Here is a 20788-nt window from a genome sequence, read left to right as displayed (position 1 = left end):
TTTCCTGTATGTATCTAGCAGTGCTGCCAGTGACGGGAGAAAAAGAATTAGACCAAGATGAGCCTATATGGTGCAAATCTTTTAAAAGGACAGTGTTCCTAAGTGTTTATTTCTTTTTGGATGATATGAATATTCCTTGACACACTGAAGTTGAATGTACAGAAAATGTAAATAATTGAAAATTATGTCCATTAATAAAGCACCTATTGAAGAAGGTTTTTTTTAATAGCACTGTAGTTTAAAATAAAGTAAGCACAGCATATTCAAGTCAGGAACACATTTATTGCTTTCATTTTTTCCAGCTTGCCACCTGTCATGGCAAAACCCCATGAACATGATGAAAATATATTTTCGTTTAAACACTGAAGGATCATGTACACTGCATCTTAAGCGTTACATTAGTTTGGCCCCCCACCCCATTAATTTACCTTTTACACAGTGACACTCCTTACAAGTGGTTAAGTTTAATTTGCCAAGTCAACCATGAGAAGTAACAGACATTTTACTTGCCAGAGCCCAAAAATCACACGCCAGTTTTGTCAACAGTACATTCTCAGTTGTGCAAATACAAACAAAATCAACGAACAAATCATGCAGGAGCAACACTGCCTTCATCACACAGCTACAGTAAGGCCTTGCAAACACAAATGCAGAAATACCTGTGTTGTTTCAAATAATGTACATAATGGGAAAAGCTAGACAGTATACTAGCATTTTTTTAAAAAAAAACTAGTAGTTTGCATCGTGTTCAAACCTACTAGAGACTCAAGTTAAAGCTCATTCTCATATTTATAGAATGCAGAAATAATCAATAGCAGTACCTCTCCCATTTAAAATTTGTGATCCTCAAAATAGTGCAAACCTAAACCTTCAACTGTGCACTTGCAAAAAAAATTGCCTAAAAGTTTATTTCAGTTCTATGCACAGCATTATTTTATGTTAATACATCTCATTAGAAATTTATTTCAGCACTGGGACAACCATAATACCTCAAAATATGATACTTAGCAGAGATGTCTCCAATTGTACAATTACGGTCAAATCCTGTTAAATAAAAAGAAAAGCAAGGCCAGTGCTGCCGGAGGCATCAAGGCTGCTCTCGAGGGGGTTGCATCTGGAGCTTGCACCCACTACTTGCCACCAGGGCCAAATGTAAACAGCAGCCATTATTTTCAAGTTAAGGTCTGCTATCTTAAGTCTGTTCACAGGCAAAATAAACTGCCAGCTTGCCTGCAGCCAGACCTAAAATGGTAAAGACAACCTTGGTGCCAGTGGCAAACTGTTGGGATTTAATCTACATGGGGCTTAAAATAACTGATGGGAAGAATAATGTGCTGTTGCCATTGACCTTTGATTGGCTTTGCTGTTCTGTAGAAAAAGTACTGACTTAGTGTTGGAGTTTATTTTGTGCTTTTGTATAATAAATTGAATCTTCATTACTTTTGAAACTAACACAAGTCTGTTGAAAGCAGTGAAAACTAGCCTTTCATAACACACATCTGTGCAAGTGGCACCCCCACATCGACAAGCAATACTGATCCTCACCAAGTTCCATGGGTTTTTAAATGTAGTTGCAAGTGATTCTCCAATATTGTTATTGCTGGATCAATGTATGAATTCTTTCCCCACTTTCCTTTTACCAGACTGTAGTTTAGAGAATGGGTGACTTGCTCCAAAGCCTCCAGCAACATTGCTTTCAGTCGACTGTCAAGAGGTATGCATGGTTGATTTTCCTTCCAATTCTCCCTTCCCTGTGGACAGGCACCTGATCTCCATACGATACCTCCCTATAACAGCACAGCTGAAATTAGGAGTCAGCAATCAGCAAATCAAACCCATGTTGGTGATATGTCCACTGAAGCAATTCAGTGTGTTGTACTTTTTATACAAGAGCTGGCCAAGGACCAAAAGTAATAGGCCAGGTGCTCCTCTCACTGCTATTACTTTAAAGATGTAGTGGCACATTAAAATAACTTTAATCCCCACAGCATCTGTTTCCTAATTGACTCAACGATCAGCGCCCAGGTGGCCCTGGAGAACGAGCACCTTGGAATCTGGAGAAGTGTCTGCCAGTGTGTTTGAAGCTTTCCACGACCGGTGGGCACCGCAGGGACTGGAGTGCATAATCGACACTGATAATAAAATTATTTGATTGGTTTTGGTGGTTGAGTTATCGGGATGAGATGGGTTGCCTCAGTGTCGTCAGTGAAGGGACGCATTTGTACCTAACCCCATCACCACCCCCACCCTCGCACAACTGTTTTTTTCCAAAGGGGCTTAAACTAAAAAAATTACCATTTCAGCACCCCCTCCCCAAGTATTTATCCACTGTTTCCTGTAAGAATTCTCTGCCACCAATTTTGCACTCTTGCAACTAGAAGTTAGCTTTGAAAGTATACATGAAAGGATTTATGAAATGTGTGTGGTGGGGGAAGTGGCGAGAAAGACAAAATATCAATACCTGATCAGCACTTATTAATCAAATTCTTATTTACTGTGCCAGTGAAAAAGATCTCCAGAGATATATATTCCAGATGAAAACATTTCCTTAACAGCATTTGAGGTCAAACACAGCAGTTGATCTGCTAGAAAATGGAACAAAGAGCAATGCATTGTTCCTCTGCTCTTTTGTAAATGCAGCCTTTTCACAGAGTAAGCACAATTTAATTTCATGACCATATGTTGTTGTTAGCTGTTAGCTGTAGAGGAAGAGATACAAGTATCAGTGTTTACTCCATACTGGGGTTGCTATGGGCCCTTGCGGCGATCTATCTATCACAATAAATTCCTCAGGGTTGTCACAGGCCTGGTAGTGGATTAGTAGTTCCTGGAGAGCACGCTCCTCAATCTGAAAGTAGAAGATAAAAATTATTTAATTTTGAAATTTGGAGATATTACATTACTGTGATTTTTTTTTAATGACTTCCTCATTAGTAGAGAAGCCACTGGGAACAGCCTACCTTTATTAAGTTCCTCGCTAGAACATGTTTTTATCATGGCTAATTTACATGTTACATACATGCCTATCCAGAATGACAGCTAGTGGTCAAGATGAACCCAAAGGGTTTAGATTTTTCTGACTGATCAACCTGTTTAAAATTAATAGAATAATAATCGATCAGAAAATCTAGGCTACGGACTTCTGAGGTCTGACACCAACTGACAACTGTACTGAATCTGTAGTACTGGCCACCCTCCTGCAAGCAAAGCTGCTTAGTTTTCACACCCTAGGGCTGTGAATACTTAAAAAGCATTGCCCTACCAGTACAGAGAGGAGTGGAGAGATGGGGCTTGGGGTAGTCAATAGCCATGTATTTTTGCTGCTGCCATTTTTTATACCAGCTAGAAAGCAAGAATCTGAAGCTGTATGCACTGCCTCTGACCTTCTAGATTTTAGCAGAGTCCAAAGTAGGTTACAAGTGAGGTATATATTTAACAAAATGTTTCGTTAGTGATCAATGCTGTGCAGCTGCAAGCTAATTGTGACCATTTATAATTCAGACCTTCCAACAATGCATCTCAACTCCAATATCACAGCAACGGCACTAGTTTGACATCTGAATATTGCCCTCAAAAGGGTGATGTACAAATGCTAAACACTTCCCAATGTTCAGCATGAGAGACAGTGTTTTACTAAGTGCCAGCCTGAGGCTACTTGTTTTTGGCCACAACTTGAGAACAAGAGTAGAAAACAGTACTTTAGGTCTATGGCCCTATAAAAGAGAAATATGTTTCTACAGAGAATACAAAAGGATACGAGAAATGGGCAGGGAAAAAGCAGGGCAAAGGGATTAGAATAGATATCTCAAATTGTAGAGCTAGGACTGGCACAGGTTCAATGGGTTGAATGAGCTTTTACCGTAATTTCTTTAATTCTATGCCATCCTCGCCTCTAAACGCACATTCTGACAAATCTACTCTATATATAGACAGAAAATTGTTTAGGGTGCTAATGAAGAACACATTAATGCATCTGCCAAGTTATGTGTGTTTGTTATGAGAACTTTTCTTGTGTCTGAATTATTGTTAGCTCTGGTCAATATTTCTCAAAAATTAGGCTAATTTTCCAATAAAACTTTTTGAAGCTGGTAGTGCTCGGAACAGTTTACAATTAGCATTACCTGAATCAAAGCTAGTGGTTTCTCCCTGCTCTTCATGAGTGCAGCTTCTTGCTGACGTTCCTCTTCTACAATAGCCGCAAAAGTAATCGGAGTCATTGCTGGCGGACTTTTAGCAACTGTCATTAACCAAGGACTGTTAAAGATGAGAGATTTAAAGTTAATAGACTTTCAAATTTACACAGGCAGCTAGACCCAGCTGCTCTTATAATAGAACTGCTGCAGTGCAAATTAGATGCAGTTAGGAAAAGGAGAGATGATAACTCATAATACTCTAAATTTGATGTCTCTAAAAAGCTAAAAGTAATTTTGCTAAGTTCATACATATATATCGGAAGCAATTATTATAACCTTGAGATTCAAGTACTTTTTGCATTAATTGCAGCAAATTTTGAAGTGGCATAATTTATATGTTGCCCAGTTTTCATGGTGCTAAAATAACATTGGATATACGTAACATGCACTGAATCATAAAAATTCACAAATGTACGGCTAATAATTTGTTTTCTTTTAACAAATCTGTTTTCTACATTATAGGTTTTTATTTGTAGAGGCACAAATAATTAATTGGCTCTTATAAATTGACAATAGGGTTTGCAATCCTGGATGCCTCTTGTGCCTTCAGGATTTTGGGATTCAATCATGCTTATTCTGAAATTAGAGACTGGGATGACCGTTTATCTATACTTGACACACTAAAACTTGGGGAAAATGGAAGCACAATAAATAACAGTCTTTCAGATGGATCAGAATATATTTATTCATACTTAACGCTTTTATAAAAACAATCATGGTATTGAGATTCCTCTCTACTTAACTCTGCAAAGATTGTCTTCAGCTTTAGCAGGGATCATTCATATTCAGCACATCTGATCAAAATGAATTGTCTCAGACCAAGAGACTGAATGACAAGTCATATATATCCTTCCATTTCATTTCCACAACACATAGCACACTACATCTAGTAAACATACCATCACCTCATCACCGGTACCGTTAACAGTCTATAAAAGGAAAATCCAAACAAAACATATACTACACAGCAAGAAACACACCCAGTAAATACCCCCATCTTTCACACTTTAATTTTCTATAGAAAACACAAACAACAAACATAAGGCACTCATAGCTGTCCATTTAACAACAATGCAAAAGCCGTTCAGAAAGTAAAGCGTCATCACTAAGACAAAAATGGAGCTTGTAGAAATTATTCCAGCCACTGTCACCTTACAGAAGTTAGCATTATTGACAGATGCCTATAATGCTAGTTCCAAATGTTATTTCTGTTGGCATCAACACTGCTGCAATTGCAGTACTGGTAGTGGTGTCCTGAAGTCAGTCCCAGAATTATACCATAGAAATTTGCAGCACAGGAGGTCACTCGGCCCAACACGTTTGTGCTGACTGTTTGCTATAGAAATAAAAAATTAATCTCACTGCCCACTCTCCCCATAACTCTGAAGCAGAGGAAGGTACAAATATTTTTCTACTTTTCCTTAAAATACGCAATGGTCTCTAAATCCACCACTCCCTGTGGCAAAACATTCCATGCCCCATGTTATGAAATTTCTCCTAACCTATCTAGTCACTCTCCATAATAATTTAAAATTGATGACTCCTCATCTTTCACTCCCTAATCAGAGGAAATAGCATTTCCTTATTCACTATCAAAATCCTTCATAATTTTAAAAATCTCCATTAAATCTCCTTAGTCTTCTCTGCTTCAGTGGAAACCGTCCCTGTATCACAAGTCTCTCCTCATTTGTAGGAGATCTCTGCAGTAAATTATTTAACTTATTTATTTTCAATTTGTTGATTAAACTATATAACATGTGTAGCAAATGCTACTTTAAACAATGACATTTAAAATTTGAATTTTTATATTTTGCAATGTATTCTAAATGGTTACAGCAACTGCGTCACTTGTTTATAGAGAAATCAAAAACAATAATTGTTCGTATTAACAACAGGGCTATACCATTATTCACGTTTGGGTGTGAATTTTGAATGAAAGTCGCAAATTTTTTTTTTTTAAAATAGGGTCTGTTTAATACACTAATTACTGAAATATTTGGTAAAGAAGCAAAGCTACAAAGATGATTAAACTAAGAAGTTTATAAATTTGAGCCTTTGCTATAAAAAGGTACACTCTAAACAGATTTGCCAACTGAGACCACGCCCCTCCACAGGAAGTACTTGAGCAGTGGCCCTAAAAGGCGACCAGAGGCCTTAAAAGGGGACCAGGTTGGCAGCTAAACATCGTGATCGTGCTTCAGACTAACTATGAGTAACACCACAGGAGATCCACTAGTCTTCTAAATATTTCTACTTTTACTATCTTCACTCTCAATTTTCTGCATTGTGCTCTAGCCATCATTGTTAAGCCAGAAAAAATGACACCCAGCAGTGATGCTCCATCATATGAGGAAGTGTGATAAAGTTCGAAGTGCTGCTCTTTGTTCGGTGAACTTCGTCTGTAGGATAGCATTAAACAATCCTGACATTTGAGCTGGATCAGGACTTTGGGACTGTTAAATTGGTCAGGATTGTGGGATTGCAAACCTTAGTTGACAGATGTGTGCTTGTGAGTTCCAAGTAGTTATCTTGATATTTGCCTGACAGAAGTGCTAAATGAAGATTAGGCACTTCTCCAAAGTGACGGGGATGGAAGGAAGAGAAAAATCGACAAGAGTTACTCTTGTACCCTCCTCGGGATCAATTACTGAGGAAAAATGATGGAGTGGGGGTGGGGGGGGGGGGGGGAGAAAGAGAGGAGGAAAGTCAAGGTGAACCCTTCGACAGTATTTGTACTTTCTTATGACTGTCTGACAAATCAATGATATGGTCCACAGCACACCGCCTACATTTGCAAGGCACACTGTAATTAGTCAAAATGCAAAGTATTACACGAACCTAAGCACAGCCCATTTTGATCAAATATATTATCTTAACTAAAACTGATCAATTTCATGTTTTTAATGGTTATATTAGAACATTTCTAAAATCAATATTCATAACTGACAGCAGGGCAAACACAAGATATCAAATTGCCAAGCTACTGTAAAAATATTTTACTCGCGAGAGAACCTGATGATCAAGAAAGAAAGAGTTAACTGGTGAATTAAGAAACTAAAGTGTAGAATGCATTATGGGTGTTGACACATGAACTTCTTCATGAATGTTCAACTGAGACAATGTTCAAGTTAGTTCTCCCCCAGAAGGCTTGTCACATGCATTTTCCTGTAAAGCTGCATGAACATCCCCTCACTGTAAATGAGAATAAAGAGAGAGAAAGTCCCTCTGGGTTACTTTTATACAACTCCAAAAATAGCAGGGCCTTTTCACCCTCTTAAATGAGGAAATTGCAGGTTTTGCATCTGGAAGAAGGGAGAAAACAACTTCTGTTTATATGGTGTTGTGGGGGGAGGTAAATAGATAAAGGGATTTTTTTTTGCACAGGAGATAATAATACTCACAAAAGGTACTGTTCCAAACAATCATGATCTAAAGCCGCTGTCTGAAATATTAAAATGGAAGGATAGCTACATTTAATATCAAGTGACCACTTTTAAATGCTGTGCTATGCACAATCCAGATTATAGCAGCAGCATGCCGAAAGGATCAGTGATGCAGCTATAACTGAAGCTCTTCTTTTTCCTTGAGGGGGGGAAATTTTGAAGCTAGAAGAACTATGTACTGCACGCTCTTTAGTTGAAAAGTTGGATTAAATATACTAATTTAAACATTTAGTTTATTTATCAATTTACTAAACTGACTTTAAAGGTAAACAGCTTTTCTTGCATTCTTCACCTGGTAGGTTGCTCATATTTGTTGGTAGGCTGCTCTTGTTTAGAACCATTTTCCCATGCGCTGGAAGCCAGGGAGTCACCTGATTTTTCTGATGACTTTTCTTCCACCAGTAGGTCACGGAATGACTTTGGGGAGGAGAGACCATTGAAAGGAGTAGCCCTAAATGAAAGTGTTTTGTAACAGTTAAAAAGTTTATTACTAAAATAACTGATCAAACAAAAATTGCAAAAACTTAATAAATGAGAAATCCTTAGAGTTACAATAAAGCAGAGAGTCTGACTTATTTGCCCCCCAGTTTTCAAAATCCTTTTTCCCAGTCTAGGCCACAGATCTTCTATAACTTTCAACGGCGACTCAAACTAGAAAGTGTACTTAATGTGAGTGACATGCAAAATGTAGCTGACAAGTGGAGGAAGAAAAATCATCACAAGGGAAACACTAACCAAGTTTGAGTGCTTAACATATCGGAATACAGAGCAAATACCTTAAACATAACTTAAAATCCACTTAATTTAATTTGGCATACTTTCAACTTCTGACACTTGTGATCTTACCAAGCATTTCCTGTCTTTGATGGGGTTAACGGTGTAGTCAGATTTGATTTCACAGGTGGGCTGTCCAGTCTGCTGTTTGTGCATGGCTCTTTAGCTGCCATGGCAATCATCTTCCTTTGTTTCTGAGAAAGCTTTCCTCCATGGCACATTGCCTTATTCCCGCTGTGAAAATGTTGCATTGTTAAACAATCATCGTCAAAGAAGCTTTTTTTTTTTTGCAGTGTTACATGGGAGTTTAAAAGAATAAATTTTATGTAGAGTATCTGCAGGAATTGGCAGACAATTTCAGTTATATTACCTGGAAATACAATTGACTTGCATTTCAATCATAATACAGAATATAAAAAACTAGTAATGTTCATCTGTTGTAAAATATTTTACAATTATTTAGAAATTGAGTTGTAATATTTGATATAGAAATGTTAAAGTACCTACACTAGGAATCCTTCACATACCATGAGAACTTGTCCAATTGATTCTGGGGAAATCACATGCTGAAGCATGACCGTAAAATCTGCACCTTGCATAATCCGGACAGTACTACACCTAACCCCCAAATGTCAAATAAAGCCCTGGGATCTGTATGATAACACCAGTTCTTTTGCCTGGAACTAATGTTAACTCCACTACAACAATGTTAGCCAAAACAAATCCAAGACGGCCTGAGATGATAGCTGTGAGGGATTGTTTTTTAAAATTCGTTCATGGGATGTGGGCGTCGCTGGCGACACCAGCATTTATTGCCCATCCCTAATTGCCCTTGAGAAGGTGGTAGCAAGCCGCCTTCTTGAACCGCTGCAGTCCGTGTGGTGCATGAAGGATGTCCATCAAAGAATGAAGATGATCATACTCAGTAGCTAAGCTTTCTTCTTTATTCTAATAATCTTCAGACCTGTAGAAGCCTTGCTAAAACAGAGCCAATTTAGGAGGAGGGGGAAGGCACTAGCTAGGAAATTCCAACCCCTGCTGCCAAATTTAAACAATAATGTTTGGTAGACACACGAAAAGTACTCCATATAGCTGTCAATCAATGCTGATAAAGGGATTCTCAGTAAGTGGCAACAGAATGACTGGAATGGCTTTTACCTGACCCCTGGGATTCCTACCATCCAGATGATAGCAATGAAGAAAACACTCCTGCAGCCTTCCTGCTATTAGCCTCATTGCTGAGCTGTCTAGGGTTCTGTAACCAACACTAAAATATGCCTTGATTTCCTGAATTCGTGTGTTTGGTGAACATAGAAAGAGAGATTTGTCAGCATCGACACAGTAGAACCTATGGTACCTACCTGATTGACATGGAGGCAGATGAAATGAGGGAAGAACAATTTCCTGATTTAAATGAAACTGAGAAACCACCTTGAGAAGAATCCCAAGAGGAGGACTGAGTTTTGAGAAATGACTTGAGGAACCTGTACTTTTTTCGGTCGTGATATGATTGAGAGGTGACCTTGTAGAGATGAATGCTAAACTGTATAGAAAAGGTAGTTCCAGAGCATTACTTCAAACTAAACTGCGAGGGGGCACCAGTTCAAACTAGTTAAAGGGAAAATTTAAGACTAATGTCAAGAAGTTCTTCACACACAGTGATCAACACATGGAATGGACTTCCATTGGATAGGGTAATGATAGTGAAAACCCTGGAATCATTTGACAATCTGATGCTGTGATGGGGAAATTTGCCTCTTTTTGGACGGATGAGCCAAAACGGGCCTAATAGCCTCTAAATTATATCTGTCTTGTGATAACTACCCTGTCTTCATGCCGAATCAAATAATGTTGATCTACAACCAAAGTCTGCCATTTATTAACCCTGTATGCTAGAACTGATATAACAAAGACATATTCCAAGCAAACACAAAGTTAGAATATAGGTCCATAAGTTTAATACGACTTAGGGAAGCACTGCAAACGGAACGTTCACATAGCACCCTCCCCCCCACCAATGAAGCTGGACACCTAACAGGTCATCCCATCAGTCCCAAAGCTAGCAGTTTGTAAAAGCTACTTAAATGGAGCCCAATTCAAACAATTATTCTAAAATATGTGATTCAATCACTCACTGACTCAGAAGAGCACTCAACATTTTTCCTACTTATAAGCTTTGTATACAGTATTATAAAAATACCGTTCATCTATTCTGCATGCACTTTCTACAACATACTATGAATGTGGGGGAGGGGCATTTGCAGAAACTCCTGTGTTCAGGAAAAGGAAAGGATAGAGGCTAGCCATCTCCTGTCTCTCAGTAACTTTAGTCTGTGATTTTCTAAGCCTGCTCGTAATATATAATACAATAGTGCAAATATACTACATGTTGTACTGAACCAAACCTGACACTTTCACTAGCCTACTGTCTTACGCAACTTCAGCCTCACTCTACTAAAACCTCTGCTCTACTGAGCCCGAGTCCCAGAGTTTTCTACTTACAGTTGCCAAGTAACAGGAAACACACACTTCTCTAGCTCGCACTTGATCCAATTACTCCAGTCTCCAATCCTACGCTGCGTCTCCCATCCAACTGCTCCACTTGTTGACTCATGCTCCAGACTATCTTTGAACAGTTATACCAGAAACTACATACCAATAGTACCCTGAAGTTTCTGTTGTGTATTTGTTCTGTGGCAGTCAGTGCCATAGCTGAGATACCATGTTCTGTTTATATTTGTGCTCTCATGCTTAGAGACAAAGCTCAATGACTGAACTGAGGTACTGAACTTTATTTTTTGGAGAGAAAATAGCTTTCTTTTTTAACCTCTTGAAAAAAAAGTGTTTTGAACAAAATTGCCTCGTGTCCTGAAAAGGGCAGATTTTTCTCTTAGCTTATAGAAGATTCAAATCAGCTCATGTTGACTTTCTAAGTGAGGAGCACAGAGCTAAAAAAACACAATTATAACACAGCAAAACAGCTAAAAGCACAAAAGGTACTACAACTACACTAATCCTTTCTGTAAAAATGCTAGAGGCTGTAGGGCTTGACTTATAGTATCTGGAGAATTGAGGTGGTAGGAGAAGACAGCCTACAAAAAGGAGGGAAAAGATAGACAATAATAATTGGCACTATTATACAGGTCCTAGGCTTTATTGATGCTAAGGCAGGAGGTCACATGTAGTAGTCCCAGTGACATGATGCAAATTTTTAAGAGAGAGGTTTGCCTACGCAAGCGTTCACCTTAAAAACAATTCAAGCTTGGACAAGCTGTAAAAGATGCCAGAATGGAGAAGAATATTAAAGAACTTGGTTCTGAGTCATCATTTACTTTTGACAGCAGTAAAGCTTTATACTCACCTTGTATTAGTCTTTGTTACAGTTACACATGTTTGCATATTTTCTTCCATTTCCATTATGGCTCGTAGGCCTACAGTGGGAGGACTTGCAGGACTAAATAAAGAGAATTTATTTTAGGAAGTTCAGGAGCATTCAGTGGGTTATACTTTAAACTGTTTATAGCTCTAATGAGAGAAGGACTAAGAAAATAAAATATTTAGATCTTAATATGGGATAAATTTTAAGTGTCTCAAATGTTGCACTTAACTATCTTTATATTATACTGAAAATGCCTTGCACAAGAAAGAGAACAGCAATGATGGCTACAGCTTGACAAGGCAAGAAAGATCAGCAGTACGATCACATGCTTGGCAAGGGGACAGTCAAGATTAGCAGTAGCTAGGACTCAGCAGAAAGTGTGCGAGAGTGAAAAAAGCAACATGAACAGCTGAGATTCGGGGCAAGAGCAAGGAAGAGGATTTGGATAGGGAGAAATAGCAGTGATGGCTTTGGAGGGAGATGGAGCAGCACTGGGAGTGGGGATTCAGAGGGGTAGAAGTTCGTCTTAGGCAGGAACGCAAACCGGGCGGTATCGCACCAACCGCCAGTTATACTCCCCGTCCGATATTCATTATCGCACCGGCCGCCCATTATACTCTTCCCCCCCCCCAATATTCGGTATCGCACCCGCCGCCCATTATACTCTTCCCCCCCCCCCCCAATATTCGGTATCGCACCCGCCGCCCATTATACTCCGCGCCCGATATTCATTATCGCACCGGCCGCCCGTTATACTCCCCGTTATACTCTTTCCCCAACCCACCCCCCCCGATATTCGGTATCGCACCAACCGCCAGTTATACTCCCCGTCCGATATTCATTATCGCACCGGCCGCCCATTATACTCTTCCCCCCCACCCCCAATATTCGGTATCGCACCCGCCGCCCATTATACTCCGCGCCCGATATTCATTATCGCACCGGCCGCCCGTTATACTCCCCGTTATACTCTTTCCCCACCCCCCACCCCCGATATTCGGTATCGCACCGGCCCCCCGTTATACTCCCCTCCCCTTCCCCCCCCCCCAACCCCGATATTCAGTATCGCACCGGCTGCCCGTTATACTCCCCGCCCGATATTCAGTATCGCACCGGCCGCCCGTTATGCTCCCCGCCCAACATTCAGTCCCATTGATGTCAGTTGAACTAAATATCAGGCGGGGAGTATAACAGGCGGCCAATTCGATACTGCCCGTTTCTGTGCTACTGCTCAGGATGAATTTGTACTCCAGAAGATTTTTTTTTTAAAACTATTGCACTGTAGGACATTCTTCCAGTTTCTTAACACATGCTTTGCAGATATCTGTACATATTATAGATTGCTGAGCCAAAATTACTGTACCCAAGATTTGTTTTCAGTCTTAATGTGAAGACTAATATGACAAATCCGTTTACCAGATCAACCATTCCTTGATCCTCTATTTCTAGCAAGTTCACCCTCTCCTCCTTTAAGACCCTCCTTAAAATCCATCCCTTTGGCCAAGCTTTTGGTCATTCTACCTAATATCTCCTTCTTTGGCTCAGTGTCCATTTTTCTCCCTGATTAGCCCTCTGAAGTGCCGTAGGAAGTTTTTCTATGTTAAAAGGTGCCACATAAATGCAAGTTGCTGTTGTTGTTAAAGGACTATCTTCTTTAACCAATCCATCCACAATATACCGAGCTTAAAAACACTTTGGACAGAATTAAATTATACCAAAGAATTATCACACATAGACCAATAGTACAAAAAAATCCAACATATTCATACTAAACCAATTATTATTAGAAAGTAAGTTTTCTAAATCAGAATATGTGTGAGATTTATACCTGAGAGAACAAGTCACCCAGCCAATAGCACTTCCAGAGCTGGATCTAGGAATGGACTTTGGGTTTGACTCTTTCTTAGAAGTCCATATTTTCTCACTCATTTTTGCCTCTTCAGTTGGACTTTTTATCTCAGAAATGTGGGCTCTTTCATCAACCTAAAACACAAAACAATTATCTATAAGATAGCAACTGCAAGGATATTTTAAACCCTTGAAATTACTGACCAACTTCATCATTAACTTCTAGTCATAAAAGACCACAGGCAATTACAGAGGATAATGGATAGCTATTAGTACATTACAAGGCAATAAATCCAATTGATGGGTTCAGACAATGTCAAACTGCAAGAGCAAAGCTTCAGCAGTTTATGTCGTCATCTAAACCAATTAGATTTTTGCCTTAGCATCATTGAAAAATTTGGGTAATTTTCTATACAAGGTTGTGAATTAAATTTACATTTTTAAAGTCATGGTGCTATACTTCTGCTGCCACTTCAAAATATCACATAACGTATGACCAGAAGGAATACTAGAGTCTCAAAATAGGAAAGGTAAAATTAGATTACTCTATTAATTAGAGTAAATTCACTATCCTTAATTAAAAATAATAGAAGTCTATCTTAATCCTGACAGCAGCTCGGCACCGTTTACTCAACTGGATGGTGTTATGCTCTGGGATCGTCAAGAGCTTCTTCCATATTCAGCAATTTTACATGTCAAAAAAATTGATACGGTTGCATCTATAATGTGACCATGTCAATCTTTATGTTTTGGAAATATGGTCTTTGAAGCCATTTTTCAGCCACTGAAAAGCCAGATTTTAAAACCTGCTGCCAATTCCAAAATGGGTAATAGAAATTAGGAGGAAGAAAGAAGGCAACAAAAGATTATAAAAATTAGATTTTTTTTAAGGAAAATAAAGATTTAAAAATTAAAAGTAAAATTTAAGTTTATTAAGTTGAAGGGAACTGGAAGGGCAAAGAGATGACAAGGAAAGCAGTCAACTTTTAAAACAAAAGTTCAATATTTTGATTAAAATTACAGTCTTACATTAATTACAGTCATAAAGCTATTTCCGATAATTTTACTAGTTTTAGTATTGTAACATAAGTGTTGTTTCAGCATTAGTGCATTGGACACAGCAAAGGCTATGGGTCTCAACAGCATCCCGGCTATAGTGCTGAAGACTTGTGCTTCAGAACTAGCCGCCTCTCTAGCCAAGCTCTTCCAGTACAGCTACAACACTGGCATCCACCCAACAATGTGGAAAATTGCCCAGGTATGTCCCGTCCACAAAAAGCAGGACATATCCAACTCTGTCAATTACTGCCATAGCAGTCTACTCTCAATCAACAGTGATGGAAGGAGTTGTTAAGTGCTATCAAGTGCACTTACTCACCAATAACCTGCTCACTGATGTTCAGTTTGGGTTACACCAGGACCACCTGGCTCCAAACTTCATTACAACCTTGGTCCAAGCCAAGCTCAATTTCAGAGATGAGGGGAGAGTGACTGCCCTTGACCTGAAACATACAAAATTCTTACAGGACTCAACAGGGTAGATGCAAGGAGGATGTTTCCCCTGACTGGGGAGTCTAGAACCAGAGGTCACAATCTCAGAATAAGGGGTAGGCCATTTAGGACTGAGATGAGGAGAAATTTCTTCACTGAGGGTGGTGAATCTTTGGAATTCTCCACCCCAGAGGGCTGTGGAGGCTCAGTCATTGAGTACATTCAAGACAGACATCGATAGATTTCTAGATATTAAAGGCATCAAGGGATATGGGGATGGTGCAGGAAAATGGCGTTGAGGCAGAAGATCAGCCATGAGTAGGCCATCTGGCTCGAGGGGCCAGATGGCCTACTCCTGCTCCTATTTCTTATTTTCTTATGAAGGCAGCATTTGACTGAGTGTAGCACCAAGTAAAACTGAAGTCAATGGGATTCAGGGGGATAACTCTTCAGTGGCTGGCACAAAGGAAGATGGTTGTGGTTATTGGAGGCCAATCATTTCAGCGGAGAAGTTACAAAATCAGCCAACTCAAGGAGGCAGGAATTTCCTGGGCTAGTTTAAGAAGTAAACTGATTTTGAAAATTGTAACAAAGTATAACACATATCGTAGGAGGAGAGAGTAAGGCTAAAAGATACATCATAAATAAATCATAACACATTATGCCTCAAAAACTACAAAAGGCCACATACTGTTAAAACACTGGTCAATCATTAGTTACATATGAAGTTATTTAATTTGTGAAATTACTTTTGTACTTAGTATTTCTAATGCAGTGCAGTCAGTGAACACTATATATAAAAAAAAGCTTTTGTTAAAAAAGTTGAAAATGTAATTATTGTAGTGATCAGCTCCAGGTATTAGATGACTATGCTTTGTAAACTTTAATGAAAATTATACATAGAAAATTTAATTTGGATTTTATACAAAAACTGTCAACTTTTGTTTCACTTATACTGTTTGCTTAGTTTTATAGCTAAATTTGAATTAATTTACATGTGAAGAACGCCATTTTTATGCAGGGCAGAAATATAAATTGCTGACAAAATCTTAAAAATTAGAAGTATTCTGAAACTGGTGAATTTATGCAATCCCCTCTTCTGTAGAGGCTGCACGTTTTATGTTCCTTTTGATTCTCTCTGACTGAAGCCGTACTAACTCTGCAATATGTATTTGATTTCCAAAAATGATCATTTTTGAGATCTACATTAAAATAAATGTACTGAAATTAGCTAGACTAAATTTATTCAAAAACCTACCGCAACCAGTTTTGTAATTTAAAGGCAAAATATAATACTTATAGTTTGAAGATTGTGTATCTGTTTAAATAATTGATGAGCATAAGTTGACCCATTAATGTTACAAAATGGCTATGAGCATTGTTAGAAAACAATTTTATGACGACAGAGATTGAAATATTTTCCTATTAAGCAAGTGTTTCATGCCCCATAACAATTTTAGTCATTTTGTAAAAAATGATAGATTTAAGATTTCACATTCATGTAAGAAAAGTTTAAAAGTCACTTGATTTATGTTGGGTAACTCACTTAAATTCCCTTTCAGTCAATAAAAATTACTTCATAAAAATTTTAATAAAATAGCAGTGATAACCAAATAGGATAAAATACAACAACGATGAGAGCTACTCAGTAGGGTAGTGAAGAGCTGCAACAAACCACAAAGGAGAGGGTGTAACAAGAAATTAGGAAAATAATGAAGGATTGCCAAAGCACCCCAAAGCTGCAAAGTGGCTGGAGTGTTTTAGCCTGGTTCTATATTGCACTGTAACTATCACAAGTTGTCATCAACAATGTAGTCTGCGGACCTCAGATTTCTCCTGGCAGAATCCAGCTGCAAAGTCAGGTGAAGCTAATTCTCTAGGGCTGGCTACTCCGCCAGCATAGCTGCCTTCAGAATCGGACATCAACAGCTCCTGCAGGGATTCCACTGAATTAGTTTTACCAGGTCTTTGCAAATCTGCAGGAATAAAGAATATTGTTCTTAAAGCAAAAGTTATAAAAATTTCTGTATCATGAAAAGTCGTGCATACACTACATCTTCAATGTGTACATCATACCTTAAATGTATTCGTAGCATATAAAGTGATGTCACATTTTTCTCAAATTGGCTCAAATAACCAGAGTCAAATTAATCACACTGATTTACTGAAATGTAGTTTTTTAAAAAAAGCTACCAATCAAGAACTGACAACCTACATAACACCAGCAAAATAAAAATCACAACTTTTTATCAAAACCACGTATCTGGAACCAGCAACTAGCACAAAACACGCCAATCAAATTGCTCAAACAATGTTTATTTTGATTTCTTTGAGCAGCTTTGTTTCCTCATTCAACTGACTATATAAACCTGAAGAACAGTGACAATATCACATAAAAACTTAAATAATTCACAAATAAATCTTTAAACTTACTCATAACATTGCTGATGTCCTGCTGCAAATCTGTCCAATTAGATTTTTCAAAAAGAGAACCAGTCTTCTTTTAGAGATCTGGGACTAAAATGTGGAGCTTGCTTTCTTCTGTTGGGCCTTCCCAATACTTTTCAGGCCTCCATGCATGCTTCAGCTATCACAGATCTGCAGAAGTGCAACCTTAGTGCAGGCCCTTCTGTGGGCCACTCTAGTTTCTTCACTGGTTTTATTGCAAAGGTGTCTTTTTCCATTCCCACCTCCCCCAGTTGAACAGCAATAAATTAAATTTCCCATCTGCAGGCTTGACAGCCCCAGCATTAGGTCTCCCTTCATCCTTCCTAACCAGCCTAACTCACTGCTCACTCTCCTCTGCTGCTTCCCCAGTCCTGACCTTGTGTCTTTGACACTTTATTCCTCCAACCTTAGACAAGGACGTAACACCTCAGCAAAAAGCTCCAAACCAACATGCAGCCACCACTCAAGGCCTACATCATACAAAATTTCATTTCATTTCCCCCCTAAAATCTGGTTAAATATTCTACACCAACATGTATTTTCTTCCCCCCAGAACTCTTTCCTCCAGAATATTTACTTCAGCATTGTGCCACCGAAAAAGGTGATACACAATTTGGCAGACAAAGCAGAAAAAAAAAGCACCTCTAGACATATATGTACCAAGGCCAAAGTGGAAAACCATCAATAAACATTCTCTCGCCGTACATTCTCTCCGGCGTTCCCTCCCCACCCCACCATTTCCCCATTTTTATCTGTGAGCATTACTAGTATTTTCTAAAATCTTAACCTGCACATGAAAAAGCCAAAAATTCAGAGCATCTCACCATACCTCACTTATATACTAGCTCAAAATGCCAAAGCAAAAAATACAAACTTTGGGGCAACTACAGAAGAGAGTTGTACATCCAAGTTTGCAGATGACATTAAGTTAGGAAACTCTGTATGTTGCATAGATGGGAGCAGGAAGTTACAAAGGAACAAAGACAGGCTAAGTGAGTGGGCAAAACTATGGCAGATGGATTTCAATGTGGGGAAGTGCGAGGTCATTCACTTTGGATCAGATGTAAGGAATCTTACAACACCAGGTTATAGTCCAACAGTTTTATTTGAAAATCACAAGCTTTCGGAGATTATCTCCTTCGTCAGGTGAGTGAGATCAGATCTTTGGATCAGAGAAAGACGAATCGGAATATTTTCTTAGTGGTGAGAGACTAGGAGCATTGGAGGAGCAATGGGATTTAGGTGTCCATGTACACAAATCACTAAAAGCTCAGCCATAGGTACAAAAAGTAATCAAAAAGGCAATGTCCTATAATCTCAAGTGATGCTTCAGTTGCACAGATCAGACTGCGTTTTGGGTACCGACCCTCAGATATATTGGCCTTGGAGGGGGTACAGTGCAGATTCACCAGAATGATATCAAGGCTAAGGGAGTTAAAATTATGAGGACAGGTTGCATAGACTTGGTTTGTATTCCCTTACAATTAGAAGGTTGAGGGGTGATCTAATTGGGGTCTTTAAAATGATAAAGGGAGCTAGGTCATTTAGAAGTGAAAATCAGGAAACACTTTAGTAAAGGATAGTGGAAATCTGGAACCCCCCTCCACCCCTCCCACAAAGGCTTTGGATGCTGGGTTAATTGAAATTTCCAAGACCAAAATCGATAGATGTTTGTTAGTTAAGTGTATCAAGGGATTATGGACTGCAGCAGTTCAAGAAGGCGGCTCACCACCATCTTCTCAAGGGCAATAAATGCTGGCCTCGCCAGCGACGCTCACATCCCATGAACGAATGAAAAAAAAAGGCAGGTAACTGGAGTTCAAATACAGGTCAGCCATGATCCAACTGAATGACGAAACAGGCTCAAGGGGCAAAATGGCCTACACTCCTGTTCCTATGTTCTTAACTAAAATAGTTAGCCAGCAATAGTGTCTGTCAAAACATGTCTTGCTCCTAGAGCAAGAAAAGCTGGTATGTTTGGGAAAAAAAACCCAGAATAATCTTGAACTCACTGTGCACTTACACAGTAACAATTATGAAGTCAAATGACGGTTGTGTGTAATAGTGGAAAGCAATTGCTTTCTCTGAATACAGTCACCACTGATATTGGTTGCTGTATAGATTACTATTTCACAAACTATTTGCATAAGTCATGCATTTGTGTAATCTATTTCTAATCGTCCAGGATGCAGGATGCTCAAGTTCCATTATGTGGCATTAAGACATGGCAAGCCAAAACAATGCATAATCTTGTGCAATCAAGTCTCAACAAACTTTTTTCTGCAAAGACTTACACATATATGAGTAAGTCTTGCATCTATTGCATGTCCATTGCATCATGGCCTTCAAAATGCATCATCCCCAAAAGTATAATTTCAGGACGTCCATAGGGAAAATTTAGACGATTGGCTGAAATGAGGACTTATCGCTTAAATTACCAAATATTCTGTTGATTAAATTGAACAAATCAAAAGCATTTAGGGGCAAGTAAACAACAGAAACTGAGCTAACAAATCACCCAATTTATCTGAAAAGGTACCAATTCCAAAGTGGCAAGTAGCAGGAATTGAGCAATAAAATTGCTAAAATCATTTTGTGAAGTTGAACTGCCTCTTGAATCTTTGACCTGCTGAAAATTTAGGGTAGAAATATCATTTGTAACACAAAAAAGATACAAAAACTAAGTAATTCTGAATAAAGTATTTATTCTTACTCAAGAGTAGCCTGGACAGTGTTAGCAGTCCATGGAAAAAGTTTTCTTGGGGAAGCTTACTTCTCTGTTGGAAACCTGGGAATCAATTTGGAGTATTTGGCTGCAGTTTGAATATGGGTAGATTTTGTTAGAAGTTTTTCTGCAAATTGGATAACTCTTTCAAAAGAGCTAGCAAAGGCAAGAGGGGCCGAATGGGCTCTTTCTGTGCTGTATCATTCTATGAAATGTCTTGTTTCCTCCCAACTGGCTGCAGTCTATGTCAATCACAAGGATCCCCCTCCTCGGTTTCACACACTGCTCTGCCAAAGTTCCTTCGACCTGAGCCGCTCCTTGTGTTCTCCTTCAGCAGCCCGGCCTGATCCACGTCCCATGCATCTTTCAGCAGCGTGCCTTGCCTAAAACTGTCCCCACCCTGGCCCAGACCCTCCCTACAGGCAGTTGTTCCTGCCCAAGTCTTTTCCCACCTACCAGTTTTCTGATAAGTTCCTGCTGTATTTGG

The 20788-nt window shown here is 39.0% G+C and overlaps 1 protein-coding gene across 3 annotated transcripts in view; it reads right to left on the bottom strand.

Annotated features, from left to right (window-relative positions):
- Nucleotides 1-262: 262 nt before the first annotated feature.
- Nucleotides 263-20788, bottom strand: part of ibtk (inhibitor of Bruton agammaglobulinemia tyrosine kinase) — a 119503-nt gene continuing 98977 nt past the window's right edge. For all 3 annotated transcript variants that reach the window (XM_067984918.1, XM_067984919.1, XM_067984920.1), the window contains 7 exons: nt 16953-17104; nt 13618-13772; nt 11772-11864; nt 8483-8644; nt 7929-8087; nt 4122-4254; nt 263-2848 (listed from right to left, as the gene is read on the bottom strand). In XM_067984918.1, coding sequence (XP_067841019.1) covers nt 2723-2848; nt 4122-4254; nt 7929-8087; nt 8483-8644; nt 11772-11864; nt 13618-13772; nt 16953-17104 — 980 coding nt within the window. In that variant the 3' untranslated portion in view covers nt 263-2722. The remainder of the gene's footprint in view (nt 2849-4121; nt 4255-7928; nt 8088-8482; nt 8645-11771; nt 11865-13617; nt 13773-16952; nt 17105-20788) is intronic.

Source organism: Heptranchias perlo, chromosome 5 (genome assembly GCF_035084215.1).
Source record: "Heptranchias perlo isolate sHepPer1 chromosome 5, sHepPer1.hap1, whole genome shotgun sequence".
NCBI lineage: Eukaryota > Metazoa > Chordata > Chondrichthyes > Hexanchiformes > Hexanchidae > Heptranchias > Heptranchias perlo.
The sequence above is the reverse complement of the archived record's forward strand: the minus strand, read 5'-3'. Positions and strand labels throughout refer to the sequence as shown.